General features: G+C 47.8%; 1 protein-coding gene and 1 long non-coding RNA gene across 5 annotated transcripts; one reads left to right on the plus strand and one right to left on the minus strand.

The window, feature by feature from the left end:
• Positions 1-4159: 4159 nt before the first annotated feature.
• On the minus strand, positions 4160-9634 carry LOC110342842. 4 transcript variants are annotated; one of them, XR_002385009.2, is made up of 5 exons: positions 8095-9634; positions 7677-7781; positions 6890-7054; positions 6363-6423; positions 4160-4525 (listed from the first exon to the last, which is right to left on the minus strand). It is a non-coding gene; the product is annotated as an uncharacterized LOC110342842 (long non-coding RNA). The 4 variants fall into 4 exon arrangements; XR_002385007.2 differs by having other exon boundaries at positions 7875-9634; XR_002385005.2 differs by having other exon boundaries at positions 7677-9627.
• On the plus strand, positions 7285-24966 carry P2rx4 (purinergic receptor P2X 4). The gene is made up of 12 exons (XM_040731332.1): positions 7285-7418; positions 12709-12856; positions 16254-16325; positions 16444-16516; positions 17180-17276; positions 20001-20081; positions 20188-20329; positions 20427-20563; positions 22943-23036; positions 23135-23200; positions 23486-23581; positions 24183-24966. Exons 1-12 carry the CDS (start codon positions 7285-7287, stop codon positions 24207-24209), a joined length of 1167 nt encoding a protein of 388 aa, XP_040587266.1. The 3' UTR covers positions 24210-24966.
• The last annotated feature ends 1501 nt before the right edge of the window (positions 24967-26467 follow it).

The following is a 26467-nucleotide window of genomic DNA, read 5'->3' on the forward strand; positions in this document are numbered from 1 at the left end:
TAAAATATTTTCATCCCTCCAGAGAGAAACTTTCTACTCGGTGGTAGTCCCTGACTGTCCTTCCTCCTGGTCCCTGGCAGCTGGCAATATATTTTCAATTTCTATACTTCAGCCCAGGACTACTAATAACAGAACTGTGTGACTTGGGGCTTGTGTCTGGATTATTTCAATATAAAGTTTGCAAGTTTCATCCATGGTGTAGCATGTGTCTGTATTTCATTCCCTTTTGTGTCTGAGCACTATTCTAATAAGATGTCACTTTTTTTTTCAGACATAGTCTCATTACGTAGGCCTGGCTGTCCTGGAACTCACACTGTAGACCAGAGTAGCCTTGAACTCACGGAGATCTGCCTACCTCTGCCTCCCGAGTGCTGGGATTAAAGGTGTGCCACCATGCTTAGCTGGCTATACTACATTTTATCTATTAATTTCTTTTTATTATTTGATATAATTATATCACAGCCCCCTTTTCTTTCTTCCCTTCAAACCTTCCCATATCCTTTTTCTTGATCTCATTCAAATTCATGACCTCTTTTCTTTGTTACACGTACCTATACATACACACACACAAAAATATATATACACATATATATGCATGTAACAATGAGAAATATATATGTATACATAATACCCTGTGCGCCATGTATCTGTATATTATACAATACATACATATTAGGAATGTGTATTATATTATGTATACATATGTAATAAATACTATATGATTCCCAAATGTAACCTAATCAGTCTGTATAACGTGACTCATATGCATGTTTTCAGGGCTAACCATTTGTTCCTGGACAGCCAATCAGTGTGCTACTTCACAGGGAGACTCTCTCCCACCCCAGCATTACTTAGTTTCCTATAGTTCTTTGTGTAGTGTTGAGGCCTGGTGGTCTCCCCTTGTTCACTTCAACATGTCTATTATTGTTGGACTTTTTCAGTCCATGCTTAGGCACTCATGTTGATAAGACATTACCAAGAGACACAAACTGCCCTGATCCTCCAGGACTTAGTCTTTCTGCCCCTCTCCTGTAGTGTTTCCCGAGTGAGTTGTGGGTGTAGATGCTTTGTAGATGTACCCATTAGGACTGCGTTTGTTTATGTTTTTTAAGATCTGCATTTTGATTGGCCATGGCTTTCTGTAATGGTCCTGCATCCATGCAAAGAGAGGTGGACTGTGAACTACACTTATGCCTGAGGATCTGGAGCTAGAGGCCTCTGGTGTGAGAGCAGGTGATGTTAGTCTTCCTGGGACCAGGCTACCTCACTCAGTGTGACCTTCTACAGTTCCACACATTCACTGGGTTAGACCCTGGCTGGGTGGAGGGGCTGGATGCAGAGCAGAGGAGCTGTGTGGCGGGTAGGCTGGGTTCCGGCAGAAGCCTTCTTCATTTCTTGGGAGACATTTAACTCATCTTCTCCCTGACTTTTACAAGTGCTGCTATGAGCATTCATACATGTTTCTGTAGAGACAATCTTTTTTTTTTTAATCTCTGAAGTGCAGGGGGTGGCATCTGTAATCCCATGCTCAAGAGGTTGCAGGAAGATTACTGCAAATCCCAGACCAGTCTGGGCTACAGTGTGAGATCCAGTTTCAAAACAACAAAGTATTTCATAAATACATACTTAGGAGTGAATTTGTTAGGTCACATGATAATTCTATGCTTACCACTACCATTGAACCACACTTCCAGTTGTGGAACTCACTCTGCAAAGCAGGTTGGACTTGAACTCACAGATCTGCCTGCCTCTGCCTCCTGAGTGCTGTGATTAAAGGTGTCTGCTACTACTGCCTGGCTCAGTCATCCATTTTTCAAAATTATTTATCTCATGAGTATAGCATTGTGTTTGCATGTATGTCTATACACCAAGTACCTTGTCTGGTGCCCAAGGAGGCCAGAAGAGGGCATCAGATCCCCTGGGACTAGAGTTACACACACTTTATTTTCTATCTTTTTAAATTAAATTTTATTATGTGTATGAATGTTTTGCCTTCATATTTATGCACCATGTGCATGCCTGGTGCTCACTGAGGTTGGAAGAGGAAGTCAGGTATGGTGGAACTGGAGTTAGAGCTGGTTATAAGGCTTGGGAATCACTTTGCTCTTGGCTGTGTCAACTCTCCAACCTAAGTGTCTTTTTCATAAGCCCTGCAAGCGTAGATGAAATGGTATCTCATTGTGACACTGAGAGTAAGTTTTTGTCTAATAACTAATCACATTGTGTACCTTTTCAGATCCTTGCTAATCATGTACATAGTTTCAAAAAACGTGTATTTCCCATCATTTTGTTTTGAGATGAGACCTCATGTAACCCTGGCTGGACTCGAGCTTGTTACATAGCCAAAGATCGTCAAGTCCTGACCCTCCTGCCTCCACCTTCCAAGTGCTCAGACTACAGATATACACCTGGGTAAAGAAAAACTTATTCATTTTTTTATTTTGCCTAGTTCTACATTGTGTTGTCACTTTAAGTAACAGTACTTGAGACAGTCCAGGTTCTGGACTTTTATGAGATATGTGACTTATGACTCCTCTATTTGTGGAGTCTTTATACTGACCTGCCTGTTTAAAAGACAAAACTTTAAATTGTAATAAAATACAAGTACTTTTTTCCTTTTGTTTTCTGTGTTTCTCTAGTAAATTAAAAAAAAATCAATGCCTAAGTCAAGGTTCAAAGTTCTGTACATAGGCCTTTACTGAGAGGTTTAAATTTGAGCTCATATATTTTTACCTTCTATAGTTGTCAGACAAATTTAATTTTATGCATGGCGATGGCAGGAGTTCAGCTTCACTCTTTTGCATGTGGTTCTGGTGACATTTGCAGAAGGCCACTCTTTCCTCATTGGACTGGGCTGGCACTCTCACTGAGAAACATTCTTACTAAAGCCCCAAGGTTGCTCAATACCAACCACACTCAGCCAAGCACATAATGAAAAAAAAACAACTGAACTTGATTAAGATCTGAGATGTAAGGCAGTGGAGTCTGTGCTCTATCTGCCCTAGCACGTGAGAAGCTGAGGCAGTTGGATGATAAATTTGAGGCCAACCTCAGCTACACACACACACACACACACACACACACACACACACACACACACACCCTCAATAAAATTTGTTCTTATGACACTGGGGATCAAACTCAGGGTTTTGAACATGCAAAGGAAACTCTCTTCCGTGGGGTTCATCTCCCAAAGCTGGTTTTAGAAAGATCAACAAAGGCTGGGCAGTGGTGACCCACACCTTTAGGTCCAGCACTCAGGAGGCATAGGCAGGAGAATCTCTGTGAGTTCGAGGCCAGTCTGGTCTACAGAACAAAAGGAAGATCAACTAAGGGCAAGAACATAAATGCAAAACTTTCTTTTCCTAATCATTTTTCAGAATCAGCTTCTCTGAGTGGGCCTCATGATACTGATTTGTGAGAATTTGTACATCTCCCTTAACTGCTCTTATAGAAAACAGGAGCAGACTACCAGTTGTGGTAGCACAAGCTTTTAATCCCAGCACTTGGGAGGCAGAGGCAGAGACAGGAGTATCTCTGTGAATTCGAGGCCAGCCTGGTCTACAGAGAAAGTTCCAGAACAGCCAGGGCTACGCAGAGAAACTGTGTCTCAAACAAAAGGAAACAAGAAAACAGGAGCAGACTACTAACATTCAGACTCCCGAAGGCTGGGACGACTCATCACTGTGGGGCAGTGTTGACCAGGGCTGGAAATGCACTTTCATTCCCAAGGAAAAGCATTTGTAAGTTACCTCTAAAAAAGAACCATGGGCCCTTTCTTTCCTCCCAACTGCATATGCCTGCACTCAGCACAGCTCTAGCCTGTCTCTAGCCCCCATAGTCCCAGCAACAGCAACACGGCAAGCAGGACCTCAGTAAACATCCACCACATGAGTAAGACCACCCCACTGCCACCGCCTTTTCCTGGGATGCTCCTCCTTCTAGTAGAGGCAGAGGCAGATTTCCTTATCAAGTTTCTTTTTGAAACAGGGTCTAATGAGACCTTTGCTGACTTGCTATTTAGACTGGGCTGATCAGTCTCTGCCTCTGTTGGGATTAAGGGTATGGACCATCACACTTGGCTAACGTTTGTTTGTTTGTTTGAAAACTCTAGGTCCTATATCTTAAGAATCTCACAGCCATGAAATAAACCAAGATATTCTGTTACGAAGACTCTTTATAGGGCTGAGGAGATGGCTCAGCGGTTGATCCAGTTCCTGCAGAGGACCAAAGTTCACTTCCTCCACTAAGGTCAGGCGACTCACAACACTCCAGCTCTGGCCTCTGTATGCACTTGCACAAAGTCCCGCCCCCAACCACGTACCACACCCCCTCACCCCACCCCTACACCACAAGGGGCTGGAGAAGGTGGTTGCCAGTGTGGACTGCTCTTTCTGAGGACCCAGGTTTGGGTTTCAGCACCCACATCAGGTAGTTCACAACTTCTAGAGCTCCATCCAGGTCCAGGGGATCCAACATCCACCTGCATATATGCTCATGACACATTCCATACTCACACAAGTACCTATAACGTAAAAGAAATCCTTTAAAAATGAATAAATCTTTAAAAAAACTCAAATAGGTATCAAAATAAGAACCAACTGGGATATAACGGGCAGTAAAGCTTTTGTGCTGCACACAAGAAACTCAGGACCTAAAACCCAGCAGACACAGACAACAGACAAGAGGGATTAAGGAAACATCACAGTGCTCATATTCATTCTTGTGTTTGAGAATTTTTCTTTGACACTTTATCAGAAAGAGTGCGTGCATTGGCCATGGCGCATGTGGAGGGCGAAAGACAACCGTGGGAGTCCATTCTCTTCTGCCATGTGGGTTCCAGGGACTGAACTCGGGTTGTCAAATTCGGCAGCAAGTGTCCCTGGTCACTGACTACAGAGTGAAACATGGTCTCACTCTGCACTCCAGGTGGGACTAGAACCAAGTGTGTAGCCCAGGCTGGTTTTAAACCTGCGCTGATCCTCCTAGCTCTGCTTATAGAGTGTGGGATTCTAGGGGATGTGCCACCACACCGGGCTGTCATACTTTTAGAACAATTCGTAGATTAAGACTTGGTGATCTCGGCGAGTCTGTGGTAACTGTAAACATAATCCCTGAGAGGTGACTGGATCCTGAGCGACCTATATTATTAGTAGCCAACCGCAGTATACGGGAGGCTGTAGAGAGTCAAAGTGAAGCCTAACACGTTGGCAGCTAGTTCTGGAAAGCCACACCTTGTCCCCACGCCCTCCCACGTCTGGTTCGGAGCTGCAATGCCCTCAGGAGGTCTCCATCAAGCCTTCTCAGCTGCGATGTCTCACCAAGGCAAATCAATGGAGCCAAAAGACTGGGATGGAAACGTCCAGCCAGACACACCTTTATCCCTTTAGTTTCCTCTCAGGGTTCTGTCAGTGACCAGAAGCTAACACATATGGAATAAAAAGAAACATGAAGAAGAAAATGAACCTGGTTCTGATTCCCTGCTCTTGTACTTCAGTGAACTCGTTCCAACAGATACATTTGAGAAACCCTTGAATGATGTTCTACAAATTAATACTCCATGGGTTCCCCCCACCTGCTTTCATTCATCTCTTAATAATTCATTCAGATTATACGCTTTTGAATCTTCCCAATTCTTCTCATCAATAAAGAACTTCAACTATCATTCATGGAATCCTATTTTCTAAGATTTCTTTGTGGATACTGGCAAAAGAAAAAAAATTTCCTTAAATGATTTATCAACAAGTTTTAATTTACTTAGCTAATATGCACTGATTTAATGTCAATACTTTCTATCTTACTATAATTCATATCTCATTCAACTTACTTATAAAAATACATTTGACAAATTCGTAACATCAGATGCTATATTTGGTATTTGAAATATGAAGATAAACTAATATGAAACCTACCTAATGAGACAGTTGACCATAAGTGGAAAACATATAAGAAAGTACATTTTCAAATGGAAATCATGTGGCCAATCAGATCAGCACGTAACTATGAGAAGAGTGTAGCCAGACACAGCAGGGTAGAGAAGGTGCTGGAATGAGCCTCTTGTACGCACCAACGTTAAAGTCCATTTGTGGTAGAAAATGTAGCATTTTAACCACAGACACTACATTGGACTATTCAGATGTAAATTTGAAGTTTAAAACATTCTAGCTTGCTAAAGGATACGTCTTCCTAATTCAGTATTTTGGCAAAAGTGTGGTCTATGGAATAATGTGTGTACCCCATGGGCTCAGAACACATCCTTAGTATGATGGACAATATGGATTTTTAAAGTGAATCAGGCAAACACAACTTGTTTTCCAAATGAAAAGAACAAGTGAATGTGATTAGAACCTAAAATAAATTACCTGCTATATTTATACTGCCCAAGGCCAAGATGCTCTCCTTGCTAAGTTCACTGGACATTACCTGGTGTAAGGAAGGGCATGTATTAACACTTCTTGGATGCATTTATTACATTAAATATAAAAGACCTATAAAAACATGGCTGAAGGGAATGGATGCATGCGACATGTAACAATGGTGTCTTCCTGCTGGCTTCTCTTTTTCCAGTTCTCCTTAAGCCTGTGGTAAGACATTGTTAATGGCTGGAATGCTACAGGAACACCTCCCTGGTCCTGGCTACTTCCTCCTCTCAGATGTAACAAGAGCAGTTACAGGGCAGGGACATGGCCTGGCGTATGTGGGTGACTACTATAGACATCCCAGATATTTACATACCTGATGTTCACACCCGCCCCTTACCACCCACCCCCACCCTATAGGTTCACAAAGCAGCCTGGCGCAGCTTCCTCCATTCCAGCCAGAGCAAGTGGCTCCCTCAGGGACTGCTCTTCTCCTAGGCACTCAGGTCCTCTGGGAATGCGGCTCTTACCTAAGTTCCCCCAGGGGAGTGGCTCATTATCCCGCATCCGAACTCAGGCGTCCTTTGCAACAGGGAGGAGCCCATCTGCCTCCCACTCCTCCTAGGCCTGAGGGGGTCACTTTCGAGTCGACAGGGCTTCCCTGCACATCCCTTTTGCTCTGCAAACTCCAGTCCCTGGGGAGGGGGGGAGAGGGGTGTGTCTCAGTTCTGGTGTCGTCCTCAGAGGACTCGGGTGGCTCGGGTGGGGGGAGGAGACGCGCACCTCAGGCCGCGCGCCGCCTATTTCCGGGCGTCGCCGCTGGGCCTGCCCGAGCTGCTGGGCGGGGACTGAGGCCGGGGCCCAGCTGCGACGAGGCGACCCCGCGGCGCTCACATGCTCACGTCGTCGAGCGGGCGGCAGAGCCATGGCCGGCTGCTGCTCCGTGCTCGGGACCTTCCTGTTCGAGTACGACACGCCGCGCATCGTGCTCATCCGCAGCCGTAAAGTGGGGCTCATGAACCGCGTGGTGCAGCTGCTCATCCTGGCTTACGTCATCGGGTGAGCGGGCCTGGGGAGGGGCCGCGGCTGGGGGCACCCAGACGGCCGGGGCTTGGCAGCGCCCCTTGCTCACCCCCTGCCCGGGCACCCGCTGGGCCGGCCGGCGACCTCCACCCCAAGCCCTTCCCAGGGGCGGCGACACGCCCTCGCCGGCCTCCAGCCCCCGGGAACCGGCTTGTACAGGACACCGGGGACACTAGGGTGTCCTATGAGCTAAGCCTTGGCTAGACTGGCACCTCGCTTTTCTTGTGTTTTTACCTTCCCGCTTGCTCCGTGATGCCCTTTGACTTGGTGGAGGCACTGGGCAGGGAGGGCTTTATTCTAAACGTCACGATTCTTCTCTCTTCGTTTCCACTTCAAAATCTGCTGACAAAAAAACAAGGCTTGTGATTTTCATTCGGTACTTTCTGGGTCTGTGGTTTCCCGTCCTTTGAGAACCTCCAGATAACACAATACCCCGGAGATGTCGAGCTTCCCAAAAATGTCGTAAGGTCACTTCCCTTGATTTGTTGGGTTGTTTGGAACGTGGGTACCTGCCTTATCCTGACACTAACCTCTGCTCCCCACGTGCTGTTTATATATACGCTGTCATCGCTAGGTGTTATTAAATATTTAATTTTAATCGAATGCACCTGTAAGAATTTAATGCCCCCTCAGGAGAGAAAGTGGGAGTTACCTTGCCTCTTGGGCCACTTTCCAGTGTCAGCAGCTGCTGGTTTGACAGGTGGATCTGCTTTCTCTTCCTAAGGGGCCTTAAGCAACGATGATCACGAATCCATACCTTGGAACCATTTAAGAATCCTTAGGAAAATACTGATTGCCAGTTGACAAGTTGACTCTTGATGCAACTGCATAGAGCTGTATTGCAGGGCTAGCCAAACTTTCTGTGCCTGTCTGCACTCACCTGAGAAAGGGTTATAACATAGGAACACAGGTGGCTGGAGAGCTGGCCTAGGAGTTAAGGATGCCTAAGGCACAACCTTTAATCCTAGCCCTGGGGAGGGAGAGGCAGGCAGGTCTCTGAGGGTTCAAGGCCAGCCTGGTATACAGAGTGAGTTTCAGGACAGCCAGAGCTACATAGTGAGACCCTGTCTCAAAAATAAATCAATAATAAAGTAAGGTCTCCTGCTTCAGTGTGAAGTTTGGAATCTGTTCCTACTGCCTAAGGGAATTCACAAGATTGCAGGTTTCCATTCCAACATATGTCAGCACAGAAGCAGCAGGCACTAGAGGGAACTTGCCTGGTGTGGCAGTAACGGATATGTCTGCCAAACCAGTATTCAGGAGGCTGACACAGGAGGACGTGGAGTTTAAAGCAGTCTGGGCTACACGAGACCCTGCCTCCGAAAGTCTTTATATGCATAAAATGTGTCTTTAGCATGCACGAGGCCTTGGATTCTGAACACCTGGCCCACATCTAGGTTTGAACGTGTTAAGGCTCAGAAGTGAGTAGTTCCAGTGTTCACAACAGACTCCTCAGCACTAGAACATGCTGCCAGCTGACTAAGTAGCTTGGATTAGAACTACCTGGAATCTGGAGCTCCGATGGAGGAGCTCTTGGCTTTTGCTGTTCACTGTTAAGGTTCTTTACTGTGAAGGGCCTGTGGCTGTTGTCATCTTAAGAGGGCCACATGAAGCCACTGACAGCTCAAGCTATCTCCACTCTGAATTAGAATGCACTCAAAGTGAAAAATACATCCTAGATTTTGAAGATAGTTTGGTATTGTGCACACAATTTGTTGTGATATTTTACTTAGGTACCAGAGATTAGCCAAAGGCCTTACGCATGCTAGGCAAACTTGATGCTATTGGGCTGTAACCTTTGTTTAAATGTTGATCTTATTTACTAGTGCACGTGTGTGTCTGTATGAGTGAGGGTACACACATGCCATAGCACATGAGGAGGTCAGAGGACAACTTTGGTGGGTTGGACAACCCACGGTGGGTTCTGGGGATGACACTCAGGTTCTGAGGCTTGCACAGCAATCACCTTTAGCTGCAGAGACCATCTCACCAGCCCCTATTTGGTGAGGAGGTTGGGGGGCTCAGGTTAGACGGGGTCTCGTGTAACCCAGGCTGTCCTATTTACTCTGTGACCAAGGATGATGACTTTGTACTCTCAAACCTGTCTGCCTCCTAAGTGCTGGGATGACAGGCGTACGCTACCGTGTCCAGTTCCCAGTCTGACACTTTAGACACTGACAGTGTTAAAATATCCTATCTATATCAGACCACATAAAAATATGTCATTAATTTTTCCTGTGCCCCCCCTTTTTTTTCTTGAGATAGGATTTCTAAACTACCTGGCTTGTAACTTAATGTGTAACCCAGGCTGGTCTTGAACTCATAGAGCTCTGACTCCCACATACTGATATTAAAAGCATGCAGTGCCTCCCCTGGTTTACCCTGTATTTCTAATCATGGACTCTTACCACTGAACTACACTCGCCACCCCTACTTTATTCTGTTTCTAATGGGCAGCATATATAGTAATATCTGCCCTGATCATTTCTATTAAAAAAACAAAACAAAACAATGCTTTGCTTTCACCCATATTCCTACGATTGAAATCGACTCAGGATATACATTCAGGACTTGTTGTAAACTTTAAACGTTTGTTGTTTTGAGACAGGCTAACTATGTAGCCCGTGGTAACCTTGCACTAGCTACATAGTCCAGGCTGGCTGAGGAATCTGCACGTGATCTTCATGCCTTAGCCTCCTGAGTGCTGGGATTATAAGGACAATTCATCACACCCTGGCTTTTAGCTTCTTTGTTAGCTTCCTGATTTCATTAATCTTGGTGAAAGTGTAATCTCTTAATGCATAAAGCAAATCCTTCCTAAGAAAGACACCGCCCTCAGAATTCCCAGTGATCTTATTCCTGGAATGAAGAAATAACTAATCACATGATGATGGCACCATTTCTCTCTTGATTTGGCAACTCAATGCTCTGTCATAAAACTCAGCCTGTCTGCCCTAAACTCTGTGTCAAAGTGGATTACATGGAAGCATTAGTGCTGATGGGTTCCTAGAAGCCCTGCGGAAGAGGACTTGATGGGAGAGAAACCCATATTTAGGCTGGACAGAGGGTTTGAAGATGTCTCATGTCAAACAAACCCATGGCACAGTAGCGGAAAACACCAGTTTCTGGAGTCTTGTCAAGGAGGAGTGTCCTACGGAGGCAGATCTTAGCATTTCTTGGTTGTGAGACAACATCAGACTGGTGTCCTGTGGAAATTTAACAGTGGCTCTTGGGGGGCAGCATTCTGACTGCCGTGTGGTGCTTAGGGCATTGCTGTGGCCTTAGGAGTTTATCTCGCTGCAACCCTGTGGCGATCTGCTGTGGTCTCAGTGTAAAGGTAGGAAAAGTGACTGAGGGTAAACTGAGACACAGTGACTCCAGTTCCTGTTTGTACCTAGCACACAGATGCCTCTAGATGTAGCCCAGCAGTTAATGTCCTTACTTCAAAGGGAGAGGAGCAATGCGATGACCAGAATTCCTAGGAAAAAGTCACAGTGAAAAGTTTCCCCGAGGGGTTGGGGGGTCAGCTGAGATATCGAAGTGCTCAATACACAAGGACCAGAGTTTGAGACCCAAAGCTAGTTCAGTATCACAGAATTGTAATCCCAGCACTGAGGAGGCCGACTCAGGTAGGTCCCTAGAGCTCACTGGCCAGCCTGATCATCTAGCCCCAGGTCAATGAGACCCTGTCTCTGAAGAAAACAAGGCGGAAACCAGCCATGGGAGTGACTCACATCCTTTCTGTCTGTTTGCAAGGCAGGGTTTCTCTGTGGATTTGGGGCCTGTCCTGGAACTTTCTCTGTAGACCAGGCTAGCCTCGAACTCACAGAGAACTGCGCCACTAACACCCGGCTGTGACTCACATCCTTAATCCCAGCACTCAGGAGGCAGAGGCAGGTGGATCTCTTAGAGTTTAAGGCCAGCTTGGTCTACAGAGCGAGTTCCAGGACAGCCAAAGCTATGTATCCAAGCCATGTATTAAAATCATGTTTTGAGGAAGGGTCCCTGAGGCTGCCCCCTGCCTGCTTGCACATGCAAACATATACTCAAGAACACAAACATAAATTCTCTTACAGAACATGGTGTGTGCCCATGTTCCTAATGCTTGGGAGAACGAGGCAGGCAGTCATCTTAAATTCAAGGCCAGCCCAGGCTCCATACTGAATACCAGCCAAAGCTACATAGCAGGACCGAGTATCTAAAGGTATGTGCTAACCAGGAGTGATGGCACACACCTTTATTCCAGCACTCAGGAGGCAGAGGCTATGCAGCCTAACAACTTTAATCTGATCCCCAGAATCTAAAATGGAGAAAATCAACTTCTAAAAGTTGTCCTCTGGTTTTTACATGTGAACCCATACTTACACACCACACATACAAATGCAAGCACACCATCTCATGTACACACACACACTAGCGGGGTATAGGTGTCTCACACCTATAATCCCAGCACTTGGGAGCTGAGGTGGGATGATTGCTCCCTCAGAATTTGAGCCCAGCCTGAGCTACATAGCCTGCATCAGACCAGCCGAAGAGCAAAAGCCAGTCTTTTTTTTTTTTTTTTTTTTTTTTTTTGGTTTTACGAGACAGGGTTTCTCTGTATTGTTTCAGAGGCTATCGGTCCAGCCCGTCCTCGAACTCACAGAGATCCGCCTGCCTCTGCCTCCCGAGTGCTGGGATTAAAGGCGTGCGCCACCACCACCCGGCACAAAAGCCAGTCTTAAAAAAACAAAACAGCCTAAAAGATGGGATTCCCTTGTCTGGAGACAAAACAGGTTTCAGATTTGAGGTCAAATCCCTCCCTACTCCGCCACTTGCTAGCTGTAAGTAACTTAACCATTCTCTGTCTCTGTTCCTATCTCTGTAAACTGTAGGCAATAATGATACTATGGAGGCCTCATTAAGTGGTCAGGATTAAATGACCACTACATGGAAATCAAATGAAAACTATTGTTATAATAACTTATTATTAGCGATTCCCATAGACCAAGTGTCTCAAGCCTGCCCCGACATCCAGTAATAAAGACTTCATTCGCTGGGCCTTTCCCGCATGCCGATGACCGTGCTAGCTAACCCAAGTCATTTATTTTTCAGAAAATGATCAGTGGGGCTACTATTTCCATTTTACCCAGTGGAGTGTTGTAGGAGTTCAGCAGCTTTTGCAAGTCACATGATTAGTACACGCCACACTTCTGCCTCGTGGGTATCGGAGACTCCCTGGTCAGTTTGAATTTACTGAACCCTGTGACCTGCTGTATTTTTTTAGGTGGGTGTTTGTGTGGGAAAAGGGCTACCAGGAAACTGACTCTGTGGTCAGCTCGGTGACAACCAAGGCCAAAGGTGTGGCTGTGACCAACACTTCTGAACTTGGATTCCGGATCTGGGATGTGGCGGACTATGTGATTCCAGCTCAGGTATGACTGTCACCTCTGTGCACAAGAATCTCTTCCCGCTTTTGCACACACACACAGCGTGTGGCCAGAGTTCGCCACCTCCGTGCCCAGGTTGTTTTAGCCGGAGACAGCAATGCAGCCAGATCTCTGAGATGTCATTTCTAACAGAGAACCCTGGGGAGCTCTCCTGCTGCTCTCGAGAGGGGCTGGCTCCCACCCAGCACCGTCTTTTCCACACCTTCATTTCTCCTGGCTCAAGAGGATGAGAAAGCAAAGGCCTTTAGTCCTGGGCAAAGAGGCTGGAAAAACCACCTTCCGTAATGTGTTTGCTTTTGTGTCTTACACCCACAAGGTAAAGCTTGTCAGAGGTATATTAAAAACAACAAACAGCAGTTAAAGACCATACACCCATACTAAAAGGAAACCATCCCATTCCAACAGGAACAAAAGGAAGAAACTGCTGCACGGGGTGTCCTAACTTACACAGTCTGCTAACCCACACAGACACAAGCTGACATTTTGTCTCTCTCTCTAGAACTAGGGCTCACACATGCTAGACTAGCACTCTGCTGTGGAGCCAAATCTCCAGCCCCCAAATCTGTGAGTTAAACATTGACTCTTCAGTTATGTGCCTCTTGGCCAAACCCTGGCCTAATGTCTCCTCCAGATGGCTGGTGTGCTGGCTTGGTGTTTATGATGGCCAAATTAGTTAAGCTGTGAGCACTTGACTTGGAGCTAGGAGGGAGAAAGCAAGGATTTCAGATATTCTCTTTAAAAAGTGTTCATTTCCCTGGCCTTCCCAGGAGAAGGGTTTGATGGGAGAAAAGCCAGAACTAAAGAGACAGAAAAATAAAATGATCTTTCATGCATGTTGGTGCATGCTTTTAACCCCAGCATTCAAAAGGCAAGGGCAAGCAGATCTCTGTCAGTGTCAAGGCCAGCCTAGTGTGCATAGTGAGTTCCAAGCCATTCAGAGCTACACAGTGAAACCCCATCTCAAAAACTATTTTTTTAACCAGTTGAAGCCAGTGGCTGTAATCGGATGGTCTTTTGGTACAGTCTCAGCAGAGTGATGGTGGCTTCCAACCCATCCTAACAAGCTCTGGGACTGTTACACCCACTGTCCCTGCTGCAGCCAAGGAAGGGGATGTGCTCTGCTCCTGGGATTGAGTGGGAAGGGCCAGCCAGCAGCTGTGTTCAGTCAAGCAGCTGAATTGGGGGCCAGGGGCTCCCCGGGGCTCTCTTCCTGAGCTGTCTCCATGGTTGGAACAGACCTCCACATCTATGAGATGCACCTCTAGACTGAAGTTTCCCTAAATGAAAGAGATAAGCCACAGGAAACAGAAAGTAGGCTACAATGAACTGTGCACGTCTAACTCGAGGGAGGTTCAGAAGCAAGACTTCTGTTGGCACCAGTTAAGGGGTTATCTGTCTGTTAAGCGGCTGGAAGAGTGACAAGGTGTCACTCCTGCTTCACCTCTCCTGTGACTTGCCTCACAGCAGTTTGTTCTGGCTGTTACCAGAGCATTCGCCACCTTGTCTGACCTGGGTGGGGATGTCTGCAGAGACCTGATCCCAGAGATGGCTCCCAGAACTGACTCTACCTTTTGGGGGGATATAAAATGCTGGGAACGTCTAGAAGTTCTTTAATATTCAATGCACCCAGTGGAGGTTGGGGAGGGGGCATCTAACTAGAATCTCCTGGGGTCATTGTCTGTCATTCTTTGTATGAGAAGGTCATAATTAACAATTCCTCTCTTGTCTACAGAGAATTGCTTTCTAGAAACACTGGCACCTTTGTATCTACGAGAGATAACAAAACCACTTCAAAGAGAGAAATGTCTGTTAATAGTTGGCAGACTCTTCTCATTCATTCATTCCTTTATTCAGTTTTGAGACAGCCTCACTGTGCTGCTTTGATTGGCCTGGAACTTGCTATGTAAACAGATTGGCTTTGAGCTCCCAGAGATCCTTCTGTTTTTGCTTCCTGTGTATTGGAATCAAAGGCATGGGCCATCATATCCAGCCTTTAGCATGCTTTTAAAAAAATATTTTATGTGTCTGTGTGTGCACTTGAATGCATCTATATTTACACCATGTGTGTGCAGTAACAAGCAGTGGTCAGAAGAGGGCATCAGATCCCCTGGAACTGGTGTTGCAGATGGCCCTGAACCACCATGTGGGTGCTGGGAACTGAACCCAGGTTCTCTGGAAGAGCAGTAAGTGCTCTTAACCACTGAGCCATCTCTCCAGCCTGCAATTCTTTTGTGTGTGGGTGGAAATGGAAATTGAACATGTTTCTGAGGTTGGTGTGTGTGGCAAGCATTTATCAGTGTCTCCTTCCTTTTGATGGCCAAAGGCTAATGCTATTGCACAGATAGACCACAGCTGGTTTTCCATTCACAAGCCTTTGGCTTGTCCCCACCTTTTGCCTGTCATGAAGCGCTGCCAGGAACATTTGTGTGCAATGATCTGTTTCAGTTGCTATTTTAGCTTCATGGAGAGTGAACAGGGGACCAGAGATCAGGTTTTTAAGTTGTTCTCTTAAAATTCATTTTATGTGTTTGAGTGTTTTGCCTGGATAGGTCAGAAAAGGGCATTGGATCCCCTGGAACTGAAGTTGTAGATGGCTGTGAGCTGCCATGGATGTGGTGGCTGGGAACTGAACCTGGGTCTGCAAGAGCAGCCGGTGCTCTTAACCTGAGCCGTCTCCAATCACCTTAGATTGTACTCTGAAGGAAACTTCTGGACAGATTTAATAGCACACACCTGTAATCCCAGCTCTTGGGAGGTGGAGACAGGAGGTTCAGGAGTTCATGAGCAGCTTTGGCTACATACATTTAGAGGCCAGCCTGGGCTCCATGAATCCCTGTCTCAGCTGCCCCTCCCACACACAAAAAGGGGAATATCTGGCTTTCTTCCTTACTTTGTTTTTGTTTCAAGACAAGGTTTCACTGTGTAGCCCTGGCTGTCCTAGAACTTACTCCATAGCCCAGGATGCCCCAGAACTCACAGAGACCCACCTGCCTCTGCCTTCTGAGTGCTGGGATTAAAGGCGTGGGCCACCACTGCACAGCTTTTTCTTTTTTAATGTTTTTTTGACCTCTAGTTTTTGGTTTTTAAATTCTCAAAAGCTTTCTTTTATGGATATTTTTTTATTTTATTGTATGGGTGTTTTCCTTTGCATGTATGTCTGTGCACCACTTTTGTGTCTGGTGCCTATGGAGTCCAAAAAAGGGTGTCAGGTCCCCCCAGAACTTGTTAGCTACCATGTGGGTGTTGGGAATTGAATGGGGTCCTCTGGAGGAGCAGCCAGTGCTCTTAACCACTGAGCCATCTCTCCAGCCCCATTGGGCTTTCTCCGGGCCCCACTCAACCCTTGTGAGGGTGACTCAACAGGGTTCTCTCCTCTCCGCAGGAGGAAAACTCACTCTTCATCATGACCAACATGATCATCACCGTGAACCAGACACAGAGCACTTGTCCAGAAGTGGGTAACTCTCAGGGAAAGCCCCTCAGGCTTCACACCCGCATCTGCTCCTGGCACACTGTGTGTAGGTGTGGGTGCTAGACCACATGGAACCTGTTTCTGTTCATTCCTTTTCCAGATTCCTGATAAGACCACCATTTGTAACTCAGACTCCAGCTGCACTGTTGGCTCCACAGACACCCACAGCAATGGTAGGAGTGAGTGACTGAGCAGCTGGGACCTCTCAGCAGATGCTGGACCTGGGGAAAGTGACTTCTGATGACACCACACTTACTGTGGTGCATCTGCAGTCGAAAAATTGCAGAAATAGAAATCTGCCACACCTCCCCCAGCCGGGAGATGGTGGCACACGCCTTTAGTCCCAGCACTCGGGAAGCAGAGACAGGCGGATCTCTGTGAGTTCGAGACCAGCCTGGTCTACAAGAGCCAAGTCCAGGACAGCCTCCAAAGCCACAGAGAAACCCTGTCTCGGGGAGAAAAAAAAAGAAAGAAAGAAAATATCTGCCCCCTCCCCCTGGGATACAGCCTGGATTCAGTTCCAGTGCATCATCAGAGAAGAACCCCCCCTCAATAATGCAACATGAACCTAGGGGAACCTGGTGTAAGAGCATTCACTTGTGTTGTGGCAGACACTCCAGATGGTGTCCCTCTCCGTGAGTTGGTGTCACTTTTGGCGGTTATGTGGCCAACCCTGAGGCAGCCTTCTTGTTTTACTTCCATTTTCTAGACACATCTAAATCCCATATTTACTAAAGACTGACTGCCCAGGCCCCCGGGGTCTGATACTGTACTACATACAGGTAAAAGATTGTCGACGAGACCCCTGTGGACCTGGCCCTGTTCTCTCTTCACAGGAATTGGGACTGGAAAATGTGTTCCGTTCAATGAGTCTGTGAAGACCTGTGAGGTGGCAGCATGGTGCCCAGTGGAGAATGACGCTGGTGTGCCAACGTGAGTCCTACCCAAGGTTTTCAGCCTGGAGGGAGGTGACAGAGAGGGTGAGGTGAGCTTGGGTGCTGGTGTGTGTGTGTGTGCATTCTTGGTCTATGAGTGGGGCCATTGCACTCAGGGAAAGTGGCTGTCAACCACAGAGCAAGGAAACCACAAGGGGTTGTTACTTGTGATAAGGGCACAGGTGATTTTTACTGTCAGTTGCAAATGACCAGCAGGAAACAGTTCTCGGTTTTTGGTCTTGATTTTTTTTTTTTGAAAGAGCCTCATTATGTGGTCAGGGATGACTTTGAGCTCTTTTGTTGTTGTTAAGTAATTTTTATTACATTTGTGTGCGCGTGTGTGCACATGTGTGCAAGTGTACCATGGCATGTGTGAAGGTCAGAGAACAACTTGTGGGTCAGCTCTCTCCTTCTACCATTTGGGACCCAGGAATGGAACTCAAATCTCAGGTACTGCAGCAAGTGCCTTTACCCTAGGTCATGTCACCAGCCCTGTCCTGGACTCTCGGCCTCCATGCACAGCACATTTCATGTTGCAACTAACAACAGCAAGACTAAGCAACCAGGCATGGTAGTGCATACCTTTAATCTAGCACTGGGGTGGCAGAGGCTGGCGGATCTCTGTGAATTCGAGCCCAGCCTGTCTACAGAGTGAGTTCCAGGACAGTCAAGGTTATGTAGAGAAGCCTTGCCTCAAAAAAAAAAAAAAAAAAAAAAAAAAAACCAGGAAGGGGCTGGAGAGATGGCTCAGCAGTTAAGAGCACTGACCGCTCCACTACAGGACCTGGGTTCAATTCCCAGCACCCATATAGTAGCTCACAGCTGTCTGTAACTCCAGTTCCCGGAGACCCAATACCCTTACCCAGGCATACATGTAGGCAAAACACTAATATATACATAATAAAATAAATGTTTAAAAACCCAAGGGATTAATCAATTTTCTTGAAGATTGAAAACAATACATGTGTGTGTGAATTGTGTGCCTGTGGTGCCCTCGAGGTCAGTAGAGGTGCTGGATCCTCTGGAGCTGAGTTACAGGCACCTGTGACCCACCTGACCTAGGGTAAGAGAGCCTACTGAGCCATCTCCCGCTCTCTCCTTTCATGTAAAAAAAAAGGTTTTCTTATTTTTGTTTGTTTGTTTGTTTGTTTGTTTGTTTGAGACAGGGTTTCTCTGTATTGCTTTGGAGGCTGTCCTGGAACTCACTCTGTAGAGCAGGCTGGTCTCGAACTCACAGAGATCTACCTGCCTCTGCCTCCCCAGTGCTGGGATTAAAGGCATGTGCCACCAATGCCCGGCCTAGGTTTTCAAATTAAAATATAATTACATCACTTCCCTTCATCCAACTCAGCCATATAACCTCCACCCCATTCTCTCTCAAATTCATGGTGTCATGTTTTGCATTTCTTTGTTGTTACACACACACACACACACACACACACACACACACACACACACACACACGAATACAGATAACCTGCTCAGTCATCTTAGGATTAACCTTCTTTGACTTTTAAATGTGGATGCCGCTGGGCCAGTAAGACAGTTCAGCAGAAAAGACCACTTGTGTCAGGGTGAGTTCTATCCCGAGACCCACGTGGTGGAAGGAAGGAGAGCCAGCTTGCCCATGGTTGTCTGACCTCTATGCATGCACATGCAATGAAGTTTTTAATGTCAAAGTTTAGGCAGGGGGAGGGTGGCAAGGCCCAGGCCTGTCTGCATTACACATAGGAGACTATATCTGAAGAAACAACAAAACAAAATCACAGCATGGCTAAAGTTGTATTTGACATTTTTTTTTTCTGTTTGGTGTTTTGAGACAGGGTTTCTCTGTAGCTTTGGAACCTGTCCTGGAACTTGCTCTGTAGACCAGGCTGGACTGGAACTCACAAAGATCCGCTTGTCTCTGCCTCCCTAGTGCTGGGACTAAAGGCGTGCGCCACCACCACCCGGCTTGACAATGTATTTATATTGTATTCATTGTCTGCACAGGGTGTGTGATCTGGGGCTTATTCTTTGTAGGAAATACAAATCAGCAAGTGACAACCAAGACACCCCAAGTCAGGGCTTCCTCCTTGATGTAAAGGAAGGGACTGGATAAGAACGGAAACCTCTGTTTTCAGCGACTGTGTGTGCATGCGGATGTTACGTCTGTGTGCATACCCAGAGGCTGGAATACAGCCTTAGGCAGGGCTGGGGTCAGTGACTCCATCCATAACTTCAAAGTTCTTGTCTGCCTCAGGGAAGGCCTCCTCCACAGAAGGGTCAGCCCTGCATTTCTGGATTCTCACTGAGAAAAATCCACTCCAGAAATGAGTCCCCTCGTGGACAGACTCGCCTCGTTTGTCAGCCAGAAGCTGACGTGGCACCCTCCAGAGCCCGCTGGCGGCAGGGTTTCCTTTTCAGCGGGGCCAGGATGTACCTGCAGGTGAACACCCGGAAAGGCAAACCTGGGGCCAGCAGATGGCTAAGGAATCATGGCGGCCGGCCATAGCCAGCATCCTTCTCAGCTAATGCTCAGGTTCTTCAAGCCTGATGCTTTGGGCCGGAAGTCCCGCCTTTTCAGAGGAAGGACCAGAAGGCCTGGTGACCTAGTGTTATACAAAAGAGAGTAGAAAATACCAGAGGCTCCCCCTTTCTCCTTGAGAGAGACGTTGCAAACTACTAGAAAGGTTTCACAGCCATGTGCATGCATTTAGTAACCATTAAAATTCTTTTCCAGGCCAGCTTTTTTAAAGGCTGCGGAAAACTTCACCCTCTTGGTAAAGAACAACATCTGGTACCCCAAGTTTAATTTCAGCAAGTAAGTGGGGGCTAGGCATGCGTGCTCACAAGCCTCTTAAGGAACGTCTGGCTCTCCCCAGGGCCCCCTTGCTCAGACTATCTGCTTCCTCCCTCCCTGACTTCAGGAGGAATATCCTCCCCAATATCACCACCTCCTACCTCAAGTCGTGCATTTATGACGCTCATACGGATCCCTTCTGCCCCATATTCCGTCTTGGCAAAATCGTGGAGGATGCGGGGCACAGCTTCCAGGATATGGCAGTTGAGGTGGGTGCTAGCATGGCTTTTCACACACCTCCTTGGCCCCAGCATGGACCTAAATTCTGAAAACCTGGCTGTGTTGTCTCTCTTGCTTTCCCAACAGGGAGGCATCATGGGCATCCAGGTCAAGTGGGACTGCAACCTAGACAGAGCTGCCTCCCTCTGCCTGCCCAGATATTCCTTCCGGCGCCTTGACACCCGGGACCTGGAACACAACGTGTCTCCTGGCTACAATTTCAGGTGTGTGAGCCTGGGCCCCGCCACTCACGTGTTGGGGGAATAGTGACAGTTGATACCTATGGGGTTATTCATATCCCGCCCCCCACCAAAAGGTCAGTGCCCAAGGCACAGGCTGTGTGTGCATCACGTTCAAGCAGGAAGGCCAGGACCCTGGCAGGGCACTCACAGCGGGGTCTTCAAGCTCTTCTTGCTCTTTGATGCTACAAGTGCTCATCAATTAAGAGCACTGGCTGCTCTTACAGAGGACCAGGGTTTAGTTCCCGGCATCTATAAATCCGAATCTAAGGCATCCAACACCCTCTTCTGGCTTCCTTGGGCGCTGCATGTACATGGTGTACTTACATGTAGGCAAAACACTCAAACACATAAAATAAAATCTTTCCATTAATGTGTTGAGGTTTGCCTGGAGGAGAGAAGCCAGCAGCGCAGGCCTCTGAGAGCCATCTTTTGCCACATCCCCGCTCACGACTGTGGGGAACAGATGAGCTTGTGGACTCTGTTCAAGGCCAGTGGGATCTGGTCCAGAAATTGGTTTTCCAGTAACTGATTCTGCCCCAGCATGCAGAGGTTACAGGTGTAAAGACTCAAGAGAGGCCTGTGCTCAAGCCAGGCCTAGTGGCACACATCCATAATCCCAGAACCTGGGGGACTAAAGCAGGAGAAGCACAAATTTGAGGCAAGTTGTGTTACATTGTGCAACCCTGTCTCAGTAAAATAAAACAAAGGACTGCACTCCAACTTGCCTGCTGAAAATGCCGGTATATCAGCTTCCCTGGGTTCTAGTAACAAAACTGAATGGTTCGAAACAACAGAATTTTATTCTCTAGTATTTCTGGAGCCAGCAGTCTAAATTCAAGGCATCTGCAGGGTTGTGCTGCCGCAAGCTTGGTAGTCGAATTCTGTGCCTTTTCAAGCGTTTGGTAGCTACCAGCAATCCTTGGCTTGTACATGTCACCATCTCTGTGGCTATATGGCTTCCATTCCCCTATGTAGCTGAGGATGATCTTCAACTCCTGAACCCCCTGCCATCACCCCAAGTACTGGGATTAGAGGTGTGCACCACACCTACCTTCTCTTTTTTTGGACAGGCGGGGAACTTGCTGTGTAGACCAGGCTGGTCTTGAACGCCAGAAATAGGATTTCTTTCGCCTTTTGAGCGCTGGGTTAAAGGCATGCACCACCACGCTTGGCCCAGTTTCTCCTCCTCTTCTTGAACATTATTAGATTTAGGGTGGACCTTAATCTAGTATGACCTCATTTTAACTAAAATTACATCTGTAAAGCCTTATTTCCAAATAAGGTCACATTTGCAAGCCCTAACTGGACATGAGCTTGGGAAGGGGGCACTATCAAATCCAGGACACCTGGGAATGTGATGAGAGGCCTGGGAACACCTTTGCCGTTTTCTTAAAGCAGCAAAATCCTGTGTATGTTTTACTGGCATTTGCTGGGTGGCTCCTTAAAAAGTTGCCCTTGACTCCCCCTAGTGGTGCTTTGTGGAATCAAATTTGTGTGGCGTAAGAAGTCTTACTGAGACTAGAGCAGGTATTTGGCTGCTCCCCCGGGAGTCAGATGTCGCTTATTCCATCTCTATTACTGCTCAGTTCTTATAGAGACCGTTGTGAAGACAGGCCTCAAGCTTGGGTTGGACTCCTAGAGCTGAGAAGTTGACAGACTCACAGGACGCCCGTCTCCTGGCTTCCAGTAGTCTCACCTGCGTGTCGCAAGCCTGGACCACAGCATAGAAGCTGTGGACCAGATCAATCCCAGGCTTAAGATCCCAGCAGAATGCTAGGGCTGGTGTCTGATAGAACAGTGGTAGAGGCAAGGTTTCTTCTGGAGGTGTTGAGATTCTCAAATTGGCTGGTTGTATATTTAAGTTTCTGGAGCTCTGGGATTACAGCCTCCCCTGGCTTGAATTCTGTGGTTTGGTAGGAGCCACATGAACAACAAAAGCAGATGGGCGCAGGAAGAACCACTGACGTGTGGCATGTCCCACCTACAGCTAAGATCCCAGGCCCGTGCTGTGGCTGGCTTGGCCCTCACCCTTCAACGCAGGCTTGTGGATCCCTAGCAGCTGACAAGTTCTCTGTTGGTAGCCAGGGCCCCCTGGAGAGCAGCAGGTGTCTTGGCTGCATCAGGAAGGCCATTCAGAGCTAGAGGCTCCTGCCATCCTGTTCCTCCATGGGGGCCCCAGCCCCCTTGCCACCTGCCTCAGATTAGCCGGGAGGCTGACCTGGGGTGCTTAGTGTCTGCTAAGCCCACGGAGCAACTCATTAGCCAGACCAGCTGTGTCCAGGGACTCAGGTCCCGCCTAACAGCTTTCTCCTAGGACCCAAGGTCTGCACTTACTCCCTCACTCGCCCTCTTGTCCTTCAGGTTTGCCAAGTACTACAGGGACCTCACTGGCAACGAGCAGCGCACACTCATCAAGGCATATGGCATCCGCTTTGACATCATCGTGTTTGGGAAGGTTTGCCCGTCTTCGAACCCCACTGGGAGAGGGGGGGCCACCCTGCCCTGTTTTCTGCCCTCATCAGAGCACTGTGGTTCTCTTTCTGTCCTCCCCAGGCTGGGAAGTTTGACATCATCCCTACCATGATCAACATTGGCTCTGGCCTGGCACTACTGGGGGTGGTGAGTGGCAAACTGTCCCTTTCCGGGAGTGGACCTTTCTCAATTAGCGAGCAGCTTAGCGAGCGCTGTCCTTCCCTACGCCTCAGACTTGTCTCTAGACGCTTCTAGGGTGAGGGGGAAGAAGCCCTAGACATCCCACCTCTGAGACCAAGCTCCTTGGTCGGGGTCCAGTCTGATTCAGAGGGATGGAGAATGCCCTTCCTCCTCGGTAGACCAGGTTTCTAAGGAAGGGGTCCACACCAAGTAACAGCTGAAAGCATCCTGGTTCACTCTGTGCTAACCCAGGCGACCGTGCTATGTGACGTCATAGTCCTCTACTGCATGAAGAAAAGATACTACTACCGAGACAAGAAATATAAGTATGTGGAGGACTACGAGCAGGTAGGTGGCTGTGCTCCCTCAGCCAAGGAGTCCGAGCGCCCTGTCTTGTCTCCTGTCCCAGTGCAGGACAGAACCCAGAACCAGGCCCTTCTACAAAGGTTGGCACCTGCCAAATGACCACCTGTGGTCACAATTATTTCCAGCTTTTTCATCAGACGGACTCTCTCTTTAACCCAGTCATTTTTTGCTTTTATTTTTTGGAGACAGGGTTTCTCTGTGTAGGCCTGGATGTCCTGGAACTTGTTCTGTAGACCAGGCTGGCCTCAAACTCACAGAGATCCACCTGCCTCTGCCTCCTGAGTGCTGGAATTAAAGGTGTGCGCCACCAACGCCCAGCTAACCCAGCTTTATTTTAATTAGTCACACCTGGATTGTGATACCGGCTAGTAGGACAGTATCTATGTCCACATGGTACTTACATTCATCTTGCAGAATGAGGGTTTTGGACCATACTCTGAGACCCTCCAGAACTTGAGGTCTCTCCATTGCTAAGATCCTTCCAGAAATCCTCAGGGAAAGCACCGAGCTCCTCCTGCCCTGGGTGGTTGGGTAACTCCTGGTGGCACACACACTGGGTAGTTCCTTGTTTCCTCCTTTGCAGGGTCTCGCAGGTGAGATGAGCCAGTGATGCTGGCCCTACACTTCAAGCCCACACGGCCCTCATGGAAGCAGTGAGAAGGGAGAAATGGCGGCTGCATTGCTCTAGAGAAAGTTCCAGAGTTCAACTCTGTCTCCTCCACTCCACAAACACTCAGGGTTGCCCAGCGGGTCTTATATTGTTTTGGTTTTGTCGATTTTGAGCCTGGGTCTTGCTCTGTAGCTCAGATGGGCTTCAGACTCAAGACCTTCCTGCTCCGGTCCCCAGGAGTGCTGGGGTTGCAGAGGTACTCACGCCACAGCACCCAGTTTTTTTTTTAACCTTTTACAGAATGTCACTATACATAGCTCAGACTGGCCTCAAACTCAAGACATTCCTCTATCCTTTACAGCCTCTTAACCTCGCCTTTTGGTGTGTGTGTGTGGGGGGGGTCATTTGCTCACTATACACAGTGAACTCCTGGTGTGGTGTTGATGGGGTCACCTGTTTATATACTGTGAGCATAATGAGGTAATGACAATCTGAGAACAGAGTCCCTGCTGTGGCCATCTTCTCCAGGGTTCCCAGGACTGGCTCTCCTTCTCCAGTCCTTCCGGGCCCAGCAGCTCTGTCCAAGCACTTTATAAGGGAGTTCCCCAGGTGCTGTCAGCAGGCCTGGGGCACTGTCCCTCTTCCCTGTATCTAGAGACTCTGTCCCCTGTAACAAAGGCAGAGTTAGCGTTCCCTTTCAGAAGGGCTATGTTGGAATGACTGAGGACCAATCATTAAAAGAAATGACTTTTTAAAACCCTGTCTGTGTGGTCTGTTAGCATGAGCTGGAACTCTCCTTCTGTTATGAAAGTTGTCAACATCCAAGTGGAACCACCAAACAAGGGGACGGGCTGGGGTGGGAGGGCCTCATGTGCCTAAGCCTGCAGCTTCCACATCACACTGACTTAATTCCGTACTGTGAATTGAATCTCTGTGTAGGCCTGGATGTCCTGGAACTTGCTCTGTAGACCAGGCTGGCCTGGAACTCAGAGATCCGCCTGCCTCTGCCTCCCGAGTGCTGGGATTAAAGGCGTGTGCCACCACCACCCGGCTCACTCAGCTTTATTTTAATTCGTCACACCAGAATTAACTCCCCTTGGCCACTGTCAGCTCAAGTACTCAGGGGTATGACAGGCTAGGAATGTTCTATTTCTTCTGGGTTAACGGGCAACCTGGGCTTTTGCTTTGGGTAGGTGTGTGGAGAGGAGGGAGAAACAAGACTTATGGAATGGTTTTAACAAAACTCTGGCTTGTGGGGCTTTCTTTCTTAAGTGCTCGCATCAGGGCTGGAGATGGCTGGATGGTTAAGAGCCTTTGCTGCTCTTGCAGGACCTGAGTTCAGCTCCCAGCACCTACATCAGGAGATCAGGAGGGTCATGAATGACTGTGACTCCGGCTCTAGGGGATCTGACATCAGCCTTCACAGACAACCACATGACATGTACACACACACACACACACACACACAATGATTTCTTAGGTGCTTCCTAAACACAGATCACATGGACCTGGATGGTTTAGGGACATCCAAATTCACATTTTAGAAGCTGGATCTCTGGTGTGACAGGATGAAGAGACAGAGCCTCGTGGCACACTCTTCCCTCATGAAGGGACTAAGTGCCTTATCAAAAGGCTGGACAGAGGGTCTCACATCTTTGTGGTCCCTCCATGTTCTGAACATCATCCTGGAAGCAGACAGCAGCTCTCACCAGACCCAGGATCTGCTGCAAAGGTTTCCCTGCCTCCAGAAATCTTGGGAATTTCTATTTGCAAATGAGGCAGCTTTGGACACTCTGCCCCAGCAACACCCTGAGATTAAAACAAATGCTTTGTCTGCTATCACAAAGGCTACGGTGCGATGACAGAGGCGATGGCATCTTCTCTGGGTAGGGTGTGAGGGTGGATGTTTGGGACAGTTTACTGCACTCACCTGGGTCGTCTGGCATTCAGCTGCGCCTCTACTCAGGCCATACCCTGGCACTTCCTCTTCAGCTGGTAACAGAACCCTTCACCCTCACATGCATGAGTGGGCTTTCGGAGGCTCCCTGAAGCCTGCACAGTGGCGAACCCTGAGGAATGGCTTTTCCACAGCCTCCTGTTCTCAGTGGCGTTTTCTGAACAGGAACCGTCTCTTGACGAAAGAGCCTCTATTCCTTACTTTAGACAGAACCTCACTGTGCAGCCCAGACTGGCCTTGAACTTGGAATGTTCCTGCCTCAGTCTCCAAGTATGGGGATTACAGACATGTGCACCATATA

This window comes from Mesocricetus auratus, unplaced genomic scaffold (assembly GCF_017639785.1).
Source record: "Mesocricetus auratus isolate SY011 unplaced genomic scaffold, BCM_Maur_2.0 Super-Scaffold_100025, whole genome shotgun sequence".
Classification (NCBI taxonomy): Eukaryota; Metazoa; Chordata; class Mammalia; order Rodentia; family Cricetidae; genus Mesocricetus; species Mesocricetus auratus.